Source organism: Pelecanus crispus, chromosome 10 (assembly GCF_030463565.1).
Source record: "Pelecanus crispus isolate bPelCri1 chromosome 10, bPelCri1.pri, whole genome shotgun sequence".
Lineage (NCBI taxonomy): Eukaryota > Metazoa > Chordata > Aves > Pelecaniformes > Pelecanidae > Pelecanus > Pelecanus crispus.
The window spans coordinates 23999252-24017847 of NC_134652.1; the positions used below are offsets into that span (position 1 = coordinate 23999252).

Consider the following 18596-nt stretch of genomic DNA (forward strand, 5'->3'; position numbering starts at 1 on the left):
TGCTTTAGTCACATGTATCACCAACAATAAATTACTCTGGGGGGAAAAAAACCAAAAGTTTTGTTTTGGCTCTATTGATAGCACTCAGTTAACACAACTATGTAGTTGAGAGCAAAGTCCCTCCAGACCAAAATTCTGTCCAGTATCACATCTTAGCAAGATGATGCAAGAATATTCCGAAAGAGAGGAGCAAGAGCTTGTTGCTTCACTAAAGTTGAATTTTCTAATAGTGAGAAGTTGCCTTCACTCTGTATGGGTTTTTAGAAGCTTTTCTAAATGTGCTGGCTCTAGCTATAGTAACAAGCCAAGGGATTTCCTTAAGTAAAGGGAGTGAAATTAGATGACCACAATGGTTCCATATTCTTATTAACATATAAACATGCAACACATTTAATAGATTCTTCAGACATATGCCATTTTGTTAAAATGTTTTCTCTTGTTCTTTTCTTGTTTGTGAAAACAGATTGTTCCTTTCCTGAACAGCTCAAATCCAAACAGTCCACTAAATGGGAGAGATAAAAAATTGTGTATTTTATAAATGTACTTGGTTCCCATGGAAACAGGGATTTAAATATATACCTGTCCTGAAAGAAGTGTGCTTAACAGAGGTGAAATAAAGTAGACATACGGTGGGAGTGTCAGCGGAAGAACACTGTGAGGATTAAATTCTTAAAGCTGCTCCTGATGTGTTCTGGGCAAACGAGAACAAGCCCTTTAATGAAGATAGGTCATTTATTAGATTCTTTACATGGCTTTAGGTGCTTTCCATTTGAAGCGGGCAAGCATGGTAAATTATTACCCACCTATTTTCTGCTGCCTGCACTTAACGCTGCTTTACAGACAAATAGAACAGCGGCTGTTCTGTCATCTAGAGCTCAAGTACTGCACCAGGTTACAGGAAAAAAGGTCTCCAAACTGCTAACATGTTTATCATAAAAAAAGTAGGAAGTTATTTTGAATAATCTCAAGTGACAGGTGCATAATTTCATAGGTGGGTTCTTCATAAATTGTATTTTGCTGGTGAGAATCTCTTATGAATAATTAACCACCAGGTAAAGGAAGGATTATGTGCATGTAGTGTCTGTTCTATGCATAATATGAATAAACATTACAATAGACAGAAACAAAACACTAAGTGTACTTCCCACAATTGCATACAAATAACTGTAATTAAGATTTCTTTCTAGAGAAAGGTATGTAGTAGTCAGGACTGTCTTACCTTTACGCCCTCTTGGGACCTAGGTCTTGATCTTGAGTAACTACGTACAAAGGAGCAACTCCTCCAGCTCCACTTACGTCTTTTATATACTTTGCCTGTTACACACTGTGCCGGTGGCCTAGATGGCTTGGCTGACTACCTGCCAGCTGCTGAATGAGGATCTTAATCTAAAGACTCGTGTGTTACTGGACAACAGACTCCGCTTAGAGCTACGTGCGTTAGGGCTGAACTCCGCTGCGGTGGTGCTGCAGGGAAGCTGCAGTGTGGATTTCTCCCGTGCCTAGGCAGGTGGCTAAGGACTCTCACGGGATGGCGGCTAAGGACTCCCGTGGGGCGGCATCGCTCGGTGCTTGCCGTGTCGAATGCGTCCCCTAACACAGCTGCACTGGCAAGGCGTTCTGCGCTTCTGTGGCACTTCCCTCTTTGAACTTACCTCTCAGCCGTTTTGAGGGAGAACGGGCATGCTGCAGCTTTCCTTCAGCGAGATGGGGCAAACCTGCACAGAGAGCAAAGGGGTCCCGGGTCAGCAGGGCGAGCACCAGCGGGAGCCGCTGCCGGCCCGCCTCGGCCCTGCCGGGGCTCGGGCGCGGCGCCCCTGCCCGCGGGGAGCGGGGCCCGTGGGCCGGCCCGGGGCGGGCTCGGTGCCGGGGGCGGGGCGGGTGCCGCCCGGCCCCACAGCCTCCATTTTGCGGTGTAGCTGCGGGAGAGAGGCCGGAGGCTCCGCAGGTTTCCCCTCAGGTGAGGCGGCTGGAGGGGGGGGAGGAGTCGGCCGGCCGTGCCTCGCGCGCCCCTCGCCGGCCCCTCTCACAGGCCGCCTCCGCGGCGGCTCGGCCCCGGCCCCGGCCCCGCTGCGCCCTGCGGCACCGGGCGTGCCGGGGCCCGGGGCGACCCGAGCGGCGGGCCCGGGGCAGGGCTGCCGGAGCAGCGGCCGCCCGCCGGCTCGGGGCTCGGCAGGTGTCCGGCCGAGGGAGGCGCCGGCCCGCCCCAGAGCGCCGCACCCCCCCGGCCGGGGGCCTGCCCTCCCGGTGCGGAGCGGGGACGGGGTCCCGGTCGCCTCAGCAGCAGTAAGCGGCGCGATACCTACCTCCGCCCGCCGCCGCCGCGCCTCGCCGCAGGGCTGCCGGCTGAGGGAGCGGGGAGAGACCCGGGCGGTGCGTGACCGCCCTTCCCGCCGCGCAGCAGAGGGGGGCGGTGGCTCGGCCGGCGGGCAGGGCCGACTCCGGGCGGGGCGGGGGACGGTAGCGGCCCCACCGGCGCCCTTTAAAGGCTGCGGGGGCGGGCGGGGGTGCCCTCGGCGGGGGGGCGCCTCCCCCTCCGCCCGTCGTGTGCGGGGCTGGGCCGGGGGGGTCCCCGCGGGGGCAGCAGCGGGGAGACTTCCCCGCCTCTACGTGCTGCGCTCCTGCCCAGCCCGCCGGGTTTAGCGCGTCCCCTGAGGTCACCCCGTCAGGGCTACGTCTGCCCCCTCCAAAAGCGAGGGCGCCTCCGGCAGACGGCGAGTTGGGCCGGCGGAGGGGAAGCGGCGGGCGCTGGCGGCTGCCGCGGCCCGCAGCCTCCCTGGGCCGGCGCCGCCGCTGACTCACCGCCGGGCGGGGAGAGCGGCGGGGAAGGGACGTCCATGGGCAGAGCTGCTCCCGCTTCGGTGGCGAAAGTAACGCCGGAGCCTGCTCTGCCTCAGGATGCCCGCACTGGAGATAAGCGAGGCCATGTGCTGCGGCGGCGGCGGGCCAATGTTTACTCGATCCTTAATGTTGTGTAAGTGACTTCGTTTATTTCCTGGAAGACGTATCTTCGTACTGAAAGCTGTTTCGGTAAATATTGCTGCCCGGTCATAGTAAGCTTTGAAGAGGCTCTTCTAACTGGTGTCGGAGGCGAGTCTGAAATCCCGATTTAGCAGCATGTCCATCTAGTTATAAAAGGCCCAAAGTAATTGAAGCAGTGGTCCTTATTTGACCCTTTTATTACTTTTCTTTTCCCCAAATAAAAAAGAAAAAAATTAAACTAGATCAAGCAAATGCAAAGAAAGCATTTTTATTTCGTTTTTGTGATTCAGAAGAATGACAAATAGGAATCAAGGTGTTGTTAAGAGGGGGGTGATTAAACAAAATACCGCGATTCTCAGTACCTGGCCCAAAAGAACTCCCATCACAAATTGAATCCTAGAAAAGGAGACAAGACAACAAAAGTAAGGAAAGCGCCAAACAATGTACTGGTGCACCGTAAGTCACAGGTTTACACAGGTGGTTAATTTGCTAATCAAAAATACAACATAACCTTGATGGTTTGTTTGCTTGAAAATGAGGTGTTGGAAGCTTATACTTAAAAAGGTTTTTGCCAGAATGTATTTGTTGGTAAATCAGAGACATAGCTGAAAACTTAATTCTAAATTAAAGTATCTTGCCGATAAGTTTAAAATCTGGTATATTTTAATACGGTTAAAAGATTGTTTGGTCCCATTTATTGTACAAATTAAACTTTTTACAGCTGTTGAAACAGCAGAATTGCCATCACCAGCTGTTGATTTTGCATCATGAAAAACATAACAAGTTGTAAAGTGGAAATGATACATTGCACCTCAACAAGTTTTACAGGCTTTACAGTCCTGTCCTCTAATGGTGTATCTTTAGTTGAATTACATGAAGCTGAAAAGCTGAAGAAGTTTTTGTTTGTTTTTTAATACTGAGTTTTGCTGACGTAATATTTTCCTGTAAGCAAAAGGAGTGAAACTGGCACCAGAAGGAAGTGTTGCTGGTCATCTTGTTCCTGAAAGGAGTTACAATTAGTGTTAAAGTCAGAAATACCAAAAGAAATGTGCTGTTGAAAGCCAAATTTAAAGTCCATTCAAGCAGCTGGCAGTAATAAATACTGTACAGGTACTGGTTTAAATTGTTTCTTCTTAGGGAAATAAATAGCCATTAGCTGTGTTTATGGTTAAAGCATAGATTTACAAACACACCTCATGTTCTTCCCCCTTTATTTATTTGGAAGTGATGATCCAAGTTTATCAGTGTGAGACTGCATAGCTGTGCTTTCTCTGCAATTTGGCTCTTATTTGAACTAACTTACGCAAAGTTTTAATATTTTCCACGTTAAGTCTCAGATGTTTAATTCCATGACCACCTGTTGCCTTAATGGTCCAACACAGTAAGAATTCTGCTTTCAAATCCGTTTGGTTTGGCCAGTGAATACCTAGAAATGTGAATAATCATTCTCTCTATTGCATTCATTTTTGGATTTCCCGTGTCCTTTGATTTGGGCAGCTAAGGTGCATACTATCTTAGAAACATGCCGTGAGTAACTCCCAGGCCCTGATCAGGGAATCTGGCTGGTTAGCATTAACGTGATTTTTTTTTTTTTTTTTTCCTGCCATTAAATGTTTTGTAACTTGGCTAATGGCCTCGGAACTCCCTGCTCAGCTGGTTGGCAGTGTGGGGCATGATCTCTGTCCCATTCTGTTCCTACTCCCCAAGCCCCTCTATTAAAAATGGGACTAAAATAAACAGCTACTGGCAGGAAACAGAAACCTTCTACACAAATGAAGTAATGCTGGGGGATTACACATGTTTCTATCAAATTATCATTTTACATGGGACAGATAAGGTACCGCTCTACTCACAGAACTACCCCCGTGAGCGGAGGAGCGCGGGGTGACGGCAGGCAGGTGCTTGGTGCAGTGCAGGACTGGCGCCCTGCTCTGCCTGACCCTTCCGTTTCTGTCCTGGCAAAGGGCTCAGCCCCCTCCCGCTGGCACCTCGAAGTGTATCCTGTATTTCAGAGTTCTTTTGGGAGGTTCAAGCCTCTTACCATGCTTCCATGTCTATCTGACCCTAAATGAGCGGTAGTTAATTACAAAGTTGAAGATGCTTCCCTTCTGAATCCTGGCTTCCTATGGTCGCGTGTATGAAAAAAGGAAAGGTTTGTGGGTTTAATAGCTGACAAGTACTCCTGAGCAATTCTAAACCTACTAAACATATTGTTCAAGTGATTTAACAGGTAATTAGCAAGCAAATAACTACTGCAAACTCATATGTAATGCCTTGACTGTGAAAATACCTTTTTTCCCCCAGAATGTCATACCCGGGTTATCCCCCTTCTGGCGGCTACCCTGCTTTTCCTGGTTATCCTGTAAGTATGGCACTTGAATATGTTGCATTCCTAATGTATTTATATTCTGCGAACACCCCTTCTTACTGTGTGCTCTCTGTGTGTAAACAGTAGCTGTCAGTTCATGTACAGTATTCTCTAGAGATAATGGTCTTTGGTTTTGTCTGTATATCCCTGAGGATGACTTTACAGTTGTCTCATAAGAATTCCAAGAAGTTTAAGATTTTTTTTTTTTTTTTAATGTTGCCTATTGTTCCAGAAAGGTGTTTGATTGTTTGGTCTTAGTTTACCTTTGTCTTGTGAGGGTTTTTTTAAATATAGCTAACTATCTCAGCAAATCATTTTTTTAAAGTATCAGTAGTTCTTACATAAATATGAGGGTCTTTACATACAGGGTCAGAGGTAATCTCTGAACCAGTCCCTACCACAGTCTCTACCAAATATTCCGCATACCCGTATTCCAGGAGTTAGAGAGATGCTGAACAAACTTCAGTGGCCGTTACCCTCAGGAAGAGCTTGGAATGCTTTACTCAAGTAGCCCAGCTTTCGTACAACACCAAGTAAATATTTTTCTGAGGATAAAGGACACTGTATCTTGACTTTGACCCCCTATCCTTCAGCTGCAGGACTTTGTTCCACCTTCAGCTCATGACTGAATGGACTAAAAACTCCAATGAAACTTAATGGAAAGCTGGAATGTATCAGGTGTGGCTGATACTGCAGTCTCTTTGATATGCCTGCATCATTTTTCAAAGCTAGATGCAGCTGTGTGCTTTTGTTAGTACGGCACTGATCATACTGTAATTGTGGGAATTTTATGTGGTCTGTATTTTATGTAGTACAGAACTAGATTTAAGCATGGAGCTCAGCCTGGATCCCATTAAGATACTGAAAAGCTATAAATACATGCAATAAATTCTCCAATTATTTTGCTTTACCATTTACCCTTGCTCCCTCTGAAACACTGAAGTTAGTCAAATTAAAGACAAACATGTTAGAAAACAGACTTAGCTCCAGGATTTCTTTCCCCCCCTCAAAGTTCTGCTGAACCCTCATGATTGTAGCTGTAATTTATTTTTAACTACATCTGAAAATATTTTTTTTCTTAGCTAGCATCTAAAATATAGCCAACTTCAATGGATTAATTTAAAAGACCCTTCAGATTCGATATCGACGATTCTGGGTTTCCTAAGTCCCACTGATGATGCCCAAAGTGATAACCAGCGCAAAAAGCCCCATGTGAAATTATTTTCTTTTGCAATAGTGATAGTTAACTGAGCAGGGCTTTCGAGGATCCTAATTTTGGATTTGTGAATCTAAATTCCATTAAAATCTTTTTGTTGAGTCTGGCAGAGAAAGGTTAGACTGTAGCGCTGGGAAAGAGAGTATTATATAGCCTGGACACAGTAATCTGGGGGTAGAAGTCTTGGGGCAACCAAACCCGAGGAGAACGTTTGCGCTAGACTTTACTGTTTTGCAATTTGTTTCTGTTTTCTGGGCTCAAGAATGAGTGTGCACTGTATGTAGTGTGGGACCCATATTTCTAAAGCTAGTTGGTAAAGAAAGAGGAGCCCTAAGAAGGAGTGATGGAGACACTGGAGCCAGACTCTTCTCAGAGGTACACAGTGAAGGGGCAGCTGGCAACAGCTACAGGATGTAATTGTAATTTGACTTGAGGAAAACATTTTTCACCATGAGAGTAGTCAAACACTGGAACAGGGGCCCAGAGAGGCTGTGGATTTGCTGTTCCTTGGAGATACTGAAAATTTGGCAAGGCCTTGCGTGACCTCATCTAGCTCTGAAGCTGGCCCTGCTTTGAATGTGGATGGGATCAGAGGCTGTCCAGAGGTGCCTTCCACCCTGCAGCACTCTGATTCTGTCTCAACATGGGAGACGCATCAGAAAACCCAACCAGGAGGCCCCCATCCAGGCTTCAGGAATTCTGCTGCTGCCACTTGAAGCGCTGAATCTAACTGTATAATTCACATTATTATACACACGGACATTTTGGTAGCTTGAGGGTTTTTACACTAATGTCCTGTTAGCAGGTGTACAGATATCCCATTTTTGTGTTTCAGCCAACAGGACAAGAGTCTGTCTATCCGCCAGCCGGTCAGTACTCCTATCCCGCTGTTCCTGGAGGATACCCTCCAGCAGGAGGAGGGACCTATCCTGCAGCACCGCCGAGTGCTGGGTATGCAGGGGCAGCAGGATTCCCTGCCCCAGGGGGCTACCCTGCCCCTGGGGGCTATGCCGGAGCTCCCCAGGCTGGAGGAATGCCACCTTATCCTGGCGGTAAGATGCTTTGTTAGAGTACCCCTCGGGAGTGATTTCTGCTGTAACCATTCCCTGTGCTTGCTAGAAGTAGTAAAGAAAAGCAGCTTTGTTCAGCAATCAGTTTAGGCAGCAGCATGTAGGCAGCCAGCCAGATTGGCACCTAGCAGTAAATACCTGCGTGCCGATGGCAGGGCCTTGATGGTTTTGGGCCGCTGCAGACACACAGAGAAATTAGTCTCTTGCATCGTTCTGCTCAATAACCTGGCTCATGTTGTGTCAGAAGTCAAGTACAAAACATTAAGTGTGCTAAAGTCTTTCTTCTTCTCCTACGTCCTACAGGCCCTGGGTTTGGTGTGCCTCCCGCTGGCCCTGGCTTCGGTGGCTACCCACAGCCTCCTGCCCAAAGCTATGCTGGAGGCGGACCAGCACAGATTCCAGGTATGTCATATGTAAGAAACTTACAGCATCCAAGGTTACACCAAGAGATCCCAGGATAGGTAGTAACAAATTAGGCCCTTACCTTTGTTACTTTTCGCTGGTGAGGTTTGTATGCTGTACGCCTCCTACCACGAGAACCATCTCTAGAGGTGCTACATGCAAGAAGGGATGGCTGTCACTGATTAGTGGTCATGATGTAGTGGTTCAGGTGCTTATCCTTCTTCAAACTGCAAGTATCTGATGAGAACTGTGAAATCCAGAGTCCACATTCAATGAGCATCTAGCTGTTCTGTTAATGTCAAAGAAATAGATGCGTTTTTCACATCTGTGCATCCGTGGTGATCCCTGGCATAGTGGGGGAAGTGGAAAGGAGAACGCACGCAATTGCTTAAAAACGGTGCAGTGTTCTTAATGCTTTGAGTGGTCAGTTACCGTCAGGATAATTTTTGTCCTGGAATGTGTCAGTTGGGTTTGCAAGAAATTCCGAGCAGCAAAACCTTTTTTTAATGATGGCTTTGTTAACTCTAATATTAACTAGGCTGCTGTTAAAATGATAACAAATGTACATATGTATTATGGATAAAAATAAAATTCCAGTAGAAAAAAAAAGTAGTTGTAGCTTTTGTAGTCACAGTGCTTTTGATCACAAAATCAGATTCCTTCAATTCCTTTTGCACCAATGAATTCTTAATATTTATCATTTACATGCTAGACATTTTAAAGTGTATAATACAACTTTGAAAGAGAGCATGGGACACGCGTTCTTCATTTGCATGGGCTATCTTGGCTTTTGTCAAAGATAGCAATATTTAATAAGGAGAGATCCTTCCAGTTCCCACAGCATCAGTAAATTTAGTATTTTTAGAATTGCCTTGCTAGTGTATGTACCAGAACGCATCTGTGATTGCTTCTTCCCATCATTCCCAAGGGTGAGAAGTTCAGTTACTGATCGTGATAGGTATTGTTACTTTGGAAACAGGTTTTATGCAGTGGTAGGTCTGTAAATGGCTTTATTTTCAGATTAGATTGCATTTACATAATAAAGAGGAGACCTAATTAATTCCTTTTATCTTGTTCTTTATTTTCTGTAGTATATCCTGGTGGACAAGCACCATCACCAATGCCTGGTCCGGTATGTGCCATATGCTCTTCTATAGAAATCAATTTTATGTGGCTTCTGTAATTTTAATCTGGTTTCCAACAATTTACAACATGTTCTGCATCAAGAGTTCCCAGCTACACTCAGAGTACAACCTGAATAAAATGGTAACCCTGTATCTGTGTATACTCGCTCATCAAGTAGATCTTCATCCATACAATTGGGTAAAAGCATTGCTTTGGCATTGGTGGGCCAAAGCTGTTCGACACAACTAAACTGATTCTGTGTTAAAGAAAAAATGGGGAACTAATGGATGACTCCTTCTGAAGTAGTGATTCCAAAGTTGTGATTTTAACTCAAATTTATATTGTGCAGGACAGCTAGTTACACATGACTTATTTTCAGCCTGCAGCAATGGTTCAGCATACCCAGGGCACAATTCAAGCTGCTCCAAACTTCGATGCTGGAAGGGATGCAGAAATACTACGCAAAGCTATGAAGGGGTTTGGTAAGTAAGCAATGTAAGCTTAAATTTCTGTTGAGCTAACTTCTTCATGCCGTTTTGTCCTTTTCTTCAGTTTTTATTTAACCATATATTTTTTTTGTCTCCCCAAGCTTTTCAAAAGTCACACTTTCAAAATTACTTGGGCAACAGAGTAGACAAAGTTACATAGAAGATTTGGTAGACTTAAATAGTAGTCATTTATTACGTAACTATGCCCAAATGCAAGGTTATTGAGCACATGGTCTCAGAGGGATTTTTACGAGTTCTTACATGAAATTCCCCTTCTGTTTCCAAGGAACTGATGAGCAGGCTATCATTGATGTTGTTGCTAACCGCTCCAATGATCAAAGGCAAAAAATCAAGGCAGCTTTCAAGACTATGTATGGCAAGGTATGTTCACTAGTTCTTTGCATCACTAAACAAAACCAGACTTTCAGCTGCTGCTTTAAGTGCCTGATTACATTTTAGTCCTGAGGAGTGGTTTGAGCATTTTTTAAATGCACTTCTCCGGTCATATTCCTTGTGTACCAGGGGACATCTGGTATTTAACACAGTGTTGGCCTGATACCTGGCAGAAGCAGGGATGGGGGAAGGTTGGGGGCTGGCTCTGTCCCTGACCAAACAAGAAGCTTCTCTGCTTTTGTAATGCTTGATAGATAGAAATCAAGTTTAAACTGTCCTTGTATTAGTGTCTGAAACTACTGAGTTTTTTATACACACAAACCAGCACTGAAATCTGTTTTTTCATAAGAAACAAACTGCGAAACTGGTTGAGGATTGGTTAGTCAATAAAAGGCCAAGATCATTTTATTTCTTCCCTCTGTCATTTTTGCAACTTAAAGTGACATTGTATAGTTGTGGCATTTTTCATGACCTGACTAGGGTCCTAATTAGTAAGGAGATAATAGAGAAGAGCTGAGCTGTCAAAGTTTTGGACAGAGTGAAGTTCTTTGTAAGAAATAAAACAAAGCTTTACAGGAAAAACAGCAAAAAGGTAGAAATCAGGCACAAAAGTAGGTTCTAGTTTGATCTTTTTTCAGTATATAATCTACATGGCTAACACCCGCCAAAGCCCTTTTTGTGTTTATAATTGAACAGGATTTAATTAAAGATCTGAAGTCTGAGTTAAGTGGAAATGTGGAAGAACTGATTCTAGCACTCTTCATGCCTGGCACCTACTATGATGCCTGGAGTTTACGTCATGCAATGAAGGTATGGTTTTCCTGTGAACAAAATAGTTTAAAACAGTCTTAAAATGCTCACCTAAGAAAAAGAGAATACATGGTCCCTGCATTGCTGAAAAATCCTGTAGTGGCAAACAAATTTTGGGACTGTGGGGCTTAAAATTCTTTCCTGCTGCGTCCCCCAGTTCCAGCCAATTTCTGCAGGGTTAGCCAATTCAGAGCAGCTGCCCACCCAGCAGAGGATGGAACACTGAAGGACAGAACTTTGTTCTCTGCCACTTGGTCATAACTTTTGCTAGAACCTAGAAAGGCCAGGGTGCTGTTAAAACTGTATGCACTGTTTGAATGGCAGGTACGTACCTCTCCTTACTAGGAACAAACCATTGTTACTGAAAGATATTTTTGGATTATCCCAGTTTTTTTCCAAAAGGACAACAATGAAAAAAATATTTTCTTAAGGTCACATGATGCATACTGTTCAAGTATTAAGACTGTATTAGAGCTTGGGTGAGCTTAAACCTTTAACTCAGCTAAAAGAGGCACATCCAGTTTACCAGAATTTCTTGCTTGTTTGAGCTGCAGCAGCTAGCAGGTGGCTCATACTGGAAATGAGTAACTTAACCCATGTCTGAATGCAGACCTTCTGAAGAATGTGGAGCTTAAATGAAGATCTGGCTTTAGTGGAGGCAATAGCCACTCTTGACCATTTAAAAAAAAAATTATTACCTAGAAGCCTTGCATAGATCCACTCCTATCTAAGCCTTGCCTGAACAGAGATGACCATGCCAGTAAGATCTCATTGTACACCAAACTCACAGTTAATTTTTATTCTGGGGAGAGGGAAGCACCTATGAAGAGTTCCTGCTGGTGCTCCATGTTGAGGAAGTGGCCACATTTGGAATAGGGAACACACCTGTACGCTGACCAAAACAGAATTTACATGTGTATCTTTTGGCTTTAATGATCATCATAAGGCTGTACCTTCCTACAGTATGTTTCCAGATTGAAGTTGCCAAAGAATTTCCTTCCTAAACTATTTTCCAGTTCACTTTGGCTGATGTCACAGTTGTGGATGTATAGTTTTTGGGGGATTTTTTTGAACTGGTGCAGAATTGAATGTTTGAGGAATCTTCATTCCATTTTAAGTATACAGAAGACTAGGTGCTTTCACACTGAGAGGATACTGTTCTTACAATGTAGATTGTATTAAGTTTTGAAATAACAGATGACTGCTTAATTTCACACTTGAAGAAAACTGAACAGGTAGTGCTTTGTAGTTATGCCCTCTCTTCCTCTGCCTACAGGGAGCAGGCACCCAGGAGAAAGTGCTGATTGAGATCCTTTGCACAAGGACAAACCAGGAAATACGAGAAATAGTGAAATGCTATAAGTCAGAATTTGGAAGAGACATCGAACAAGACATCAGAGCAGACACTTCAGGACACTTTGAACGATTACTTATATCTATGTGCCAAGTGAGCTTTAATTTTTTTTTTGTAAGATAACTGTGTACAGTCTGACTTTCACATAGTCATAATGCCTCCATAAATAGCCTGTGTACGCTTAGCAAGAGCCAGGTTTTTAAGAAATTATCCCTGGGCCATTAATTTATTCCCTAATGACAAGATATGACACTTCAGTCCCTCCTCAAGGAAGAGATACTTCCCATCTACAAATCTACGATGAATTGTGTGACGTAATCTAGCACCCTATATTCATCTCAGAGAACTTATGTGTAAATACTTTATTGCGCAGGATCAAGTGGTACTATAAAGCAGTGCTCCACACTGCTGTTAAAGCAAGATGCTTTTTATTTTTTGCATAACAAAATAATGTGGGTGAATCTGATAGGATAACCTTTATGGTATGTAGAACACACCTGTGAGAATCCCTGCGAACAAGCTGAGAGGTACCATAGGGCAAAACTTACCTCCCAAGTTACACCACAGCCTGCCTTCCTTTCCTGTCACCAGAATTAGGGAGGTGCTACCATTGAACTCAGGTGAATGCTGGAGCTTGCTTATCCCCTATCATTTCCTAGGGCTCTTTTTGTGTTGAAGAACAGTAACTTGCAGTTATCCATGTTTAGGAAGAAATACGTACTAATGCAACTCCCCGCATTTCTCTGATCTATCTACCTATTTGCTGTTGTAATTTCTATGACACTTCTCTATCTCGTTTGCCTCTACCTTTGTGAGAGTTCAGCTGTGCACTAGGTATTTGGATTAAGAAGTCAAAATCCACAAGAAAGCAAACCTTGAGAAGCTTATGCTACTAATTTTTATTTTGATAAATCCAGTAGTTTACAATAACTGACAACCACATAATTTAAATATTATATTAACCATTATAGATACAGCAGTATTTGAGAGCATGTATTCAGCCTACTCAGCCAGTATATTTAGCAGTATCCATCCATGCACTGGGCAGGAAAAAAAAAGCCCCAAAAACAAAGCACATAAAATGTCATATAAGCCCTACTGACATATTACAACTACAGTAAGTGCTTTATGGAGACATTCTTACTTGAAATTAGCAAATTCTAAATAAAATAGAAGACCTGAGATATTTCAGGTGTGCATATTCAGTAAGATAATTCATTAGTTCGTTTGGGAAGATTCTTTGCAACTTGAAGCCTAGAAACAAATCAAGAGAAAGCTTACATTATTAAGTAAAATAGAGAATTAAGTACAGTACTTACTTAGAAGTATGAGGTGGTATGTAGGGGTGAAATTATCTGAATCGGTGTATCTACAGTTTAAAGCATGCCCTACAGACAGGGTTCTGGGCCACTTTTGCATTTGTTGCCTGTGAGAAATATTAAACCAAAGAGTAGTTTTAAAGCAATGTAATGTATTTCAAACTGGTATTACTTTTTCTGCTTCAGGCTTTGAAGATACGTGTTTGGGGCCTACACTGCAAGCAATGAAAGCATAGCCTTCTCTGGGTAATTTCATTTGACATGTGTTGTCTTTGCTTTCAGGGTAATCGGGATGAGAATCAAACTGTGGATTATCAAAAAGCTCAAGAAGATGCTCAGCGTCTGTACCAAGCAGGTGAAGGAAAACTTGGGACTGATGAATCTTGCTTTAATATGGTTCTGGCAAGCAGAAGTTTTCCCCAACTGAAAGCAACAGTTGAGGCATACTCCAGGGTAGGAGTTCTTCACTGATTTCAAATGAGCTTGGTCAGTGTATTTTAAATTAAGGCTGCAGTTGTTACTGCATTTCATTATCCACATATTAATCTCATTTATTTGTAGATTGCTAATCGTGATTTATTAAGCAGCATTGACCGAGAGTTTTCTGGAAACGTGGAACGTGGTTTGAAGACTATTTGTAAGTGATATGTTCTTCCCTCCCCTTATCCCTTAGGAATTAAACCTTCTAAATGTAATTGAAGAAGAATCCAGTTCAACACTGGCCATATGGCAAATGAACACACAATTTGAGACTCTGCTAGCACAACAGTAACTTCAATTATTCAAATTGTTCATTTTACACTTAATTGGAGAAAAGCATCCACCATGAAGAAGTCAGTTTGAAACAAGAAAAGGCTGCATAGGAACTACTTGTCACTTCTCTGGGAAGGCAGGCAACCACAGGGAAACAAGGGTCATTGGTTAGCGCTTGTAGTTGTATTTTTCAGAGCTCCGCAAAATGACGCGAGTACCAGGGTAACAGAACGGTGACTCTGGTTGTGTGGCACCTCAGCAGAGACAGCTGAACCACCCTCACACACGAGCTCAGAACCAACATGAACCGACTTTAGGCACAGTTCCCTTTCCACCCCTCTTCCCCACCACCACCTACCCCCAAAAAGCTCAGCATTTGCTAAGGAAAACTTCAGCAAAATAGAAGACCTGTTCTGAATTAATTTTTTCCTGCTGACTTGTTATAGTAAAGCAGTTCAAATTTAGCACGATTTGCCGACAGTGAGAATCAGTATGATTTACTAGTGAATCTGCAGGCGCCCATCCTACCAATGCTTACCAAAATGACAGCATTTCTGTAGCCATAACAGATAAGCAAAAACTTCCCAGATTATATTCTGCTCAAGGGTTAATGGGAAAAAATCAGCTCTGAGAATCATGTAAAAGAATAAAGGCTCCTCTCCGAGAATGAACAATCTAACTGAAACAAGATCCATTCTGTAACTACTAGAGTGAGAACTTTTTACCGTTGTACTTTTCTTAGTCAGATTCTAGCAATGGAACATGAGTAAAATACCTTGTATCCTAGTGCCAGCTATCCAAGGAGAACGACTGTGTTTAAATTACCTATTTGAGAATGAAGGTTTCAGCCAGGTTTGAAGAGCACTTCCAGAGAAGTTAACTGCTCATAACCATAAGTTTTTGCGTGAAGGAATAACTCATTTGGTCAGCTTGAAAATAAGCCTAGCTCTATAAAACAGTTCCTGTAATCCGCAGTAACTGGATCTTCATCAATACCTACCTGTAGCTGTCCACAGCAAAAATCCTGAGTTGATCCTGCCAGGTATTGCTATACAGTATACAATACTGGAACTAATCCTAAAAATATACTTTATTGCAGTGCAATGTGCTTTAAATCGTCCAGCCTTTTTTGCAGAAAGACTTTATTATTCTATGAAAGGAGCTGGCACAGATGATTCTACCCTCATCAGAGTTATTGTCACTCGCAGTGAGGTAAGAAACTTTTTCCTCTGTAAATGTCGCATGTAGCGGAAAGCTATCTACCCTAACCAGCTTTTCGCTTAGTCCTTCTTTCACAGCTGCAAAAGTCATGTATTGCAATGAAGCTTTTACAGGATTCAGATTTAGATGAATGTGTCAATTTGTTTTAAAGCCAGCTTTTACATGGTAATTTAATTATCTCTGGCTAGATAGTAATACTGCTTGTCTTCCTTCTTAACTGTGGCTGCCTGTCGTGTAGATAAGCATGTCAAGTGCAAAGGTTCAGTGGAGTTAGGATACTGCCGGCCCAGCAAAGCAAGGAACAACTGCTAGACTGCTTTGGGAGCTGCTCCTCTGTCCTCAGAAGGACCTGCCGGCTTGTGAGAAAGATGTGCAGAGTTCGTCAGCTGCACATTTCACCCTTGGCACGTGTTCTGTAGTCCGGGAGGGAGGAGATGCGGGGTGCCTGTCTAGGAATTAAAACCATACACTGTGTTTATGTTTTGTACTTTTTTCTTTTCTTTGCATAGATTGACCTTGTGCAAATTAAACAGATGTTCACGCAAATGTATCAGAAGACTTTGGCTACAATGATAGCAAGCGATACAAGCGGTGATTACAGGCGTTTGCTGCTGGCAATTGTTGGTCAATAGAAGAGGATTACCTGGTTTTTTTGTTTTCTTTTTTAAAACAACCTGAAGGACATGTAACATGCTTTATGCAGACACTGACCATCCTTGTGTGTAAAAGAGTAATTTTAAACTTTGTGTAATCAAATATGCCTTCTTGATGATTCAGTAAGCTTGTTGCACTTAAAATTGCCTTAATTTACAGCACATAATATTCTTTATTGTATAATAAAAGATATATCTTGTCTATTAGCCCCTAAGTCTTAGTCCTTTTGACCCAGACAAAACCACCTCCCCTCTGCCAGACTCCTGCAAGATTAAACTGTTTGTCTCAGCCAAATCTCCAGCATGCAACAAGTTTCTTGAAATACCTAAACCTAACTGCTGAGCTAACTGTGGGTGACAGAAAAAGCCTGAGGCTGTGATGTAAAGCATTTTACACTCTGCCCCTTTAATGGCTTTCCATCGTCATGTTGAAAAACACGCAAGTGCTCAGTTTAAGTCACGTTACACCAACCGTTTAATCTGACTGTACCCCCCTATTTAATTTCTTAAATTAGTTACCATTAGTGGTTGGTCACCATTATGCCTAAGGCAGCAATGCAGAGGAGAAATCACCTCTGATCTGATTTTGAAGTATCTCCTTGTAAAGGAATAGGTTACACAGCAAATGACTGAGCAATGAAAAAAGCCAGTATCTCAATGCTAACGCCACAGAACACGTCTAAGTCCAAACTGAAAGTGATTGTGACCTAGACAATATAAATGACTATATGGATGTTTTCAAAGGATTTAAAAAGAACAGCTTTAAATAGCACATTTGGCTTTTTAGAAAGCCATAGTCAATCTGTCCCCGGCCATAAACTTAACAGAAGCTTCAAGTCCAGCAGCTGGCAATGCGTTTCCTAACATTTCTAAGCAACGCTTTAACAAATACCAATTGCATTACAGGACACCCTCACACAAACAGCAAAACCCTGTTTCTATTATCCCTCAAACAAAAATAGCTAGGGCTGGTAGAGTTGATTCTAATGTGGCGAAGCTTTCACTCTTACAGAGCACGCACATAAAGGTTTTTGCAAAATAATAATGATACCAAGTCTACCGTACCAAAAAAGCTGAAGTATTTCACGTACATGAATGTTCTGCAACCTAAATCTGACTTTAGACTACAAGCTTTTTCTGATATGAAACTTAGAAATACAGTTCAGTTTAAAATTCCTGGCTCAGATTAAAATTAATTATTTCAAATACAAACAACAGACGGAAGTTGATTTGGGGAGACTAAAAGACATTCCACTCTGCATTACTTTGGTCATCCTTGGGGCAAGTACCCACTGATACACATACAGACATAGATCTCTGTCAGTAGCTTCCCAAGCTTGACCGAGATTCTCTTAAGCTTTGGTTCTTGTTTCTTTGCTCTTGAGCAAACTTCCTTACAAGGGAAGCTTAGCATTTAATAATTAAAGCCTGTTAGTACATCTCTATCTTTTTATGTGACTAAAAAAATCCCCACCGTTTCAGCTGTCATTCAAAGCAGAGTATCCATTAAGTCTGGCTCATACATACTACTACTACAAGAAAAGGAACAGATGAATAGAGCTCTATGTCCTAACAACATTCACTTGTTTTATGGCAAAAAGTTCCTTTCATTACATGCTAGTAACAAAGAATTGTTAAATGGGTAACAAGAATTGAATGATTGATAATGAAATGGTAGCAAAAAATAGGCAAGGAAAGAATGAACAGATACTGTCTATTCTGCCTCTGTAACAGCCTTATTTTCCTATGTAACTCTCATAATGGCATTTCAAGATTAAACATTAGAAAAAAGAAAGCTGCTTATGAGACCATTCCTTTCAGAAAGTGTTCAGACTAAACCGAGAAGGGACCTACCTCTTTCTAAGAGAAAACCAGCCCCAATCCCAACCATTGGTCTTTTTGCTAGAGGCCAATCTTCACAGTTCAATAGCTACGACTACAGACTCGGCTGGTCTTCCCTGTTTGGCTCACCAGGTGGCAGCAAGTTTCTCGACAGCACAAGTCCCTGCTTTAGAAGAAGACCCCCGAAAGCCCCTTACTCGGGCACGTTCGGTACTTTTGCTTCTCGGTTTGACTAAAATGCATTTACACTTCTCAGACCAGTCGGAACCCCCGGCCCAGCTCTGAATGCTGCTCCTCGCTGCCGGCGCCGCAGGGAAGAGCATCACCGGGATGGGTTGGTGCAGCGGTTCAGGGAAGCAGCAGCCTGCGCCCCAGGACCCACGCCGTGCCCGCTGAGCCCAGGGCAGGGCAGCAAAGCTCCAAATCCAACCAGGAACCAACCACACCTCTCACAGCTTCTGCCACCTGTGTCCTCTGGCTGACAGCTATTTCCAAGCCTTCTCCCCTCCCCACCCAAGAACAGACGAAGGACACGCAGACTTTTTTTTTTCCCCCCTCCTTAAAACATTGAGAGCAGAAAACGAGCAATGCAAACTACTTACA

General features: G+C 43.2%; 1 protein-coding gene across 1 annotated transcript; it reads left to right on the top strand.

Annotated features, from left to right (window-relative positions):
• Positions 1-1941: 1941 nt before the first annotated feature.
• On the top strand, positions 1942-17850 carry ANXA7 (annexin A7). The gene is made up of 13 exons (XM_075717720.1): positions 1942-1957; positions 5284-5341; positions 7399-7615; positions 7937-8035; positions 9127-9167; positions 9540-9642; positions 9935-10029; positions 10738-10851; positions 12128-12298; positions 13807-13977; positions 14086-14161; positions 15377-15489; positions 16008-17850. Exons 2-13 carry the CDS (start codon positions 5285-5287, stop codon positions 16128-16130), a joined length of 1380 nt encoding a protein of 459 aa, XP_075573835.1. The 5' UTR covers positions 1942-1957; position 5284; the 3' UTR covers positions 16131-17850.
• The last annotated feature ends 746 nt before the right edge of the window (positions 17851-18596 follow it).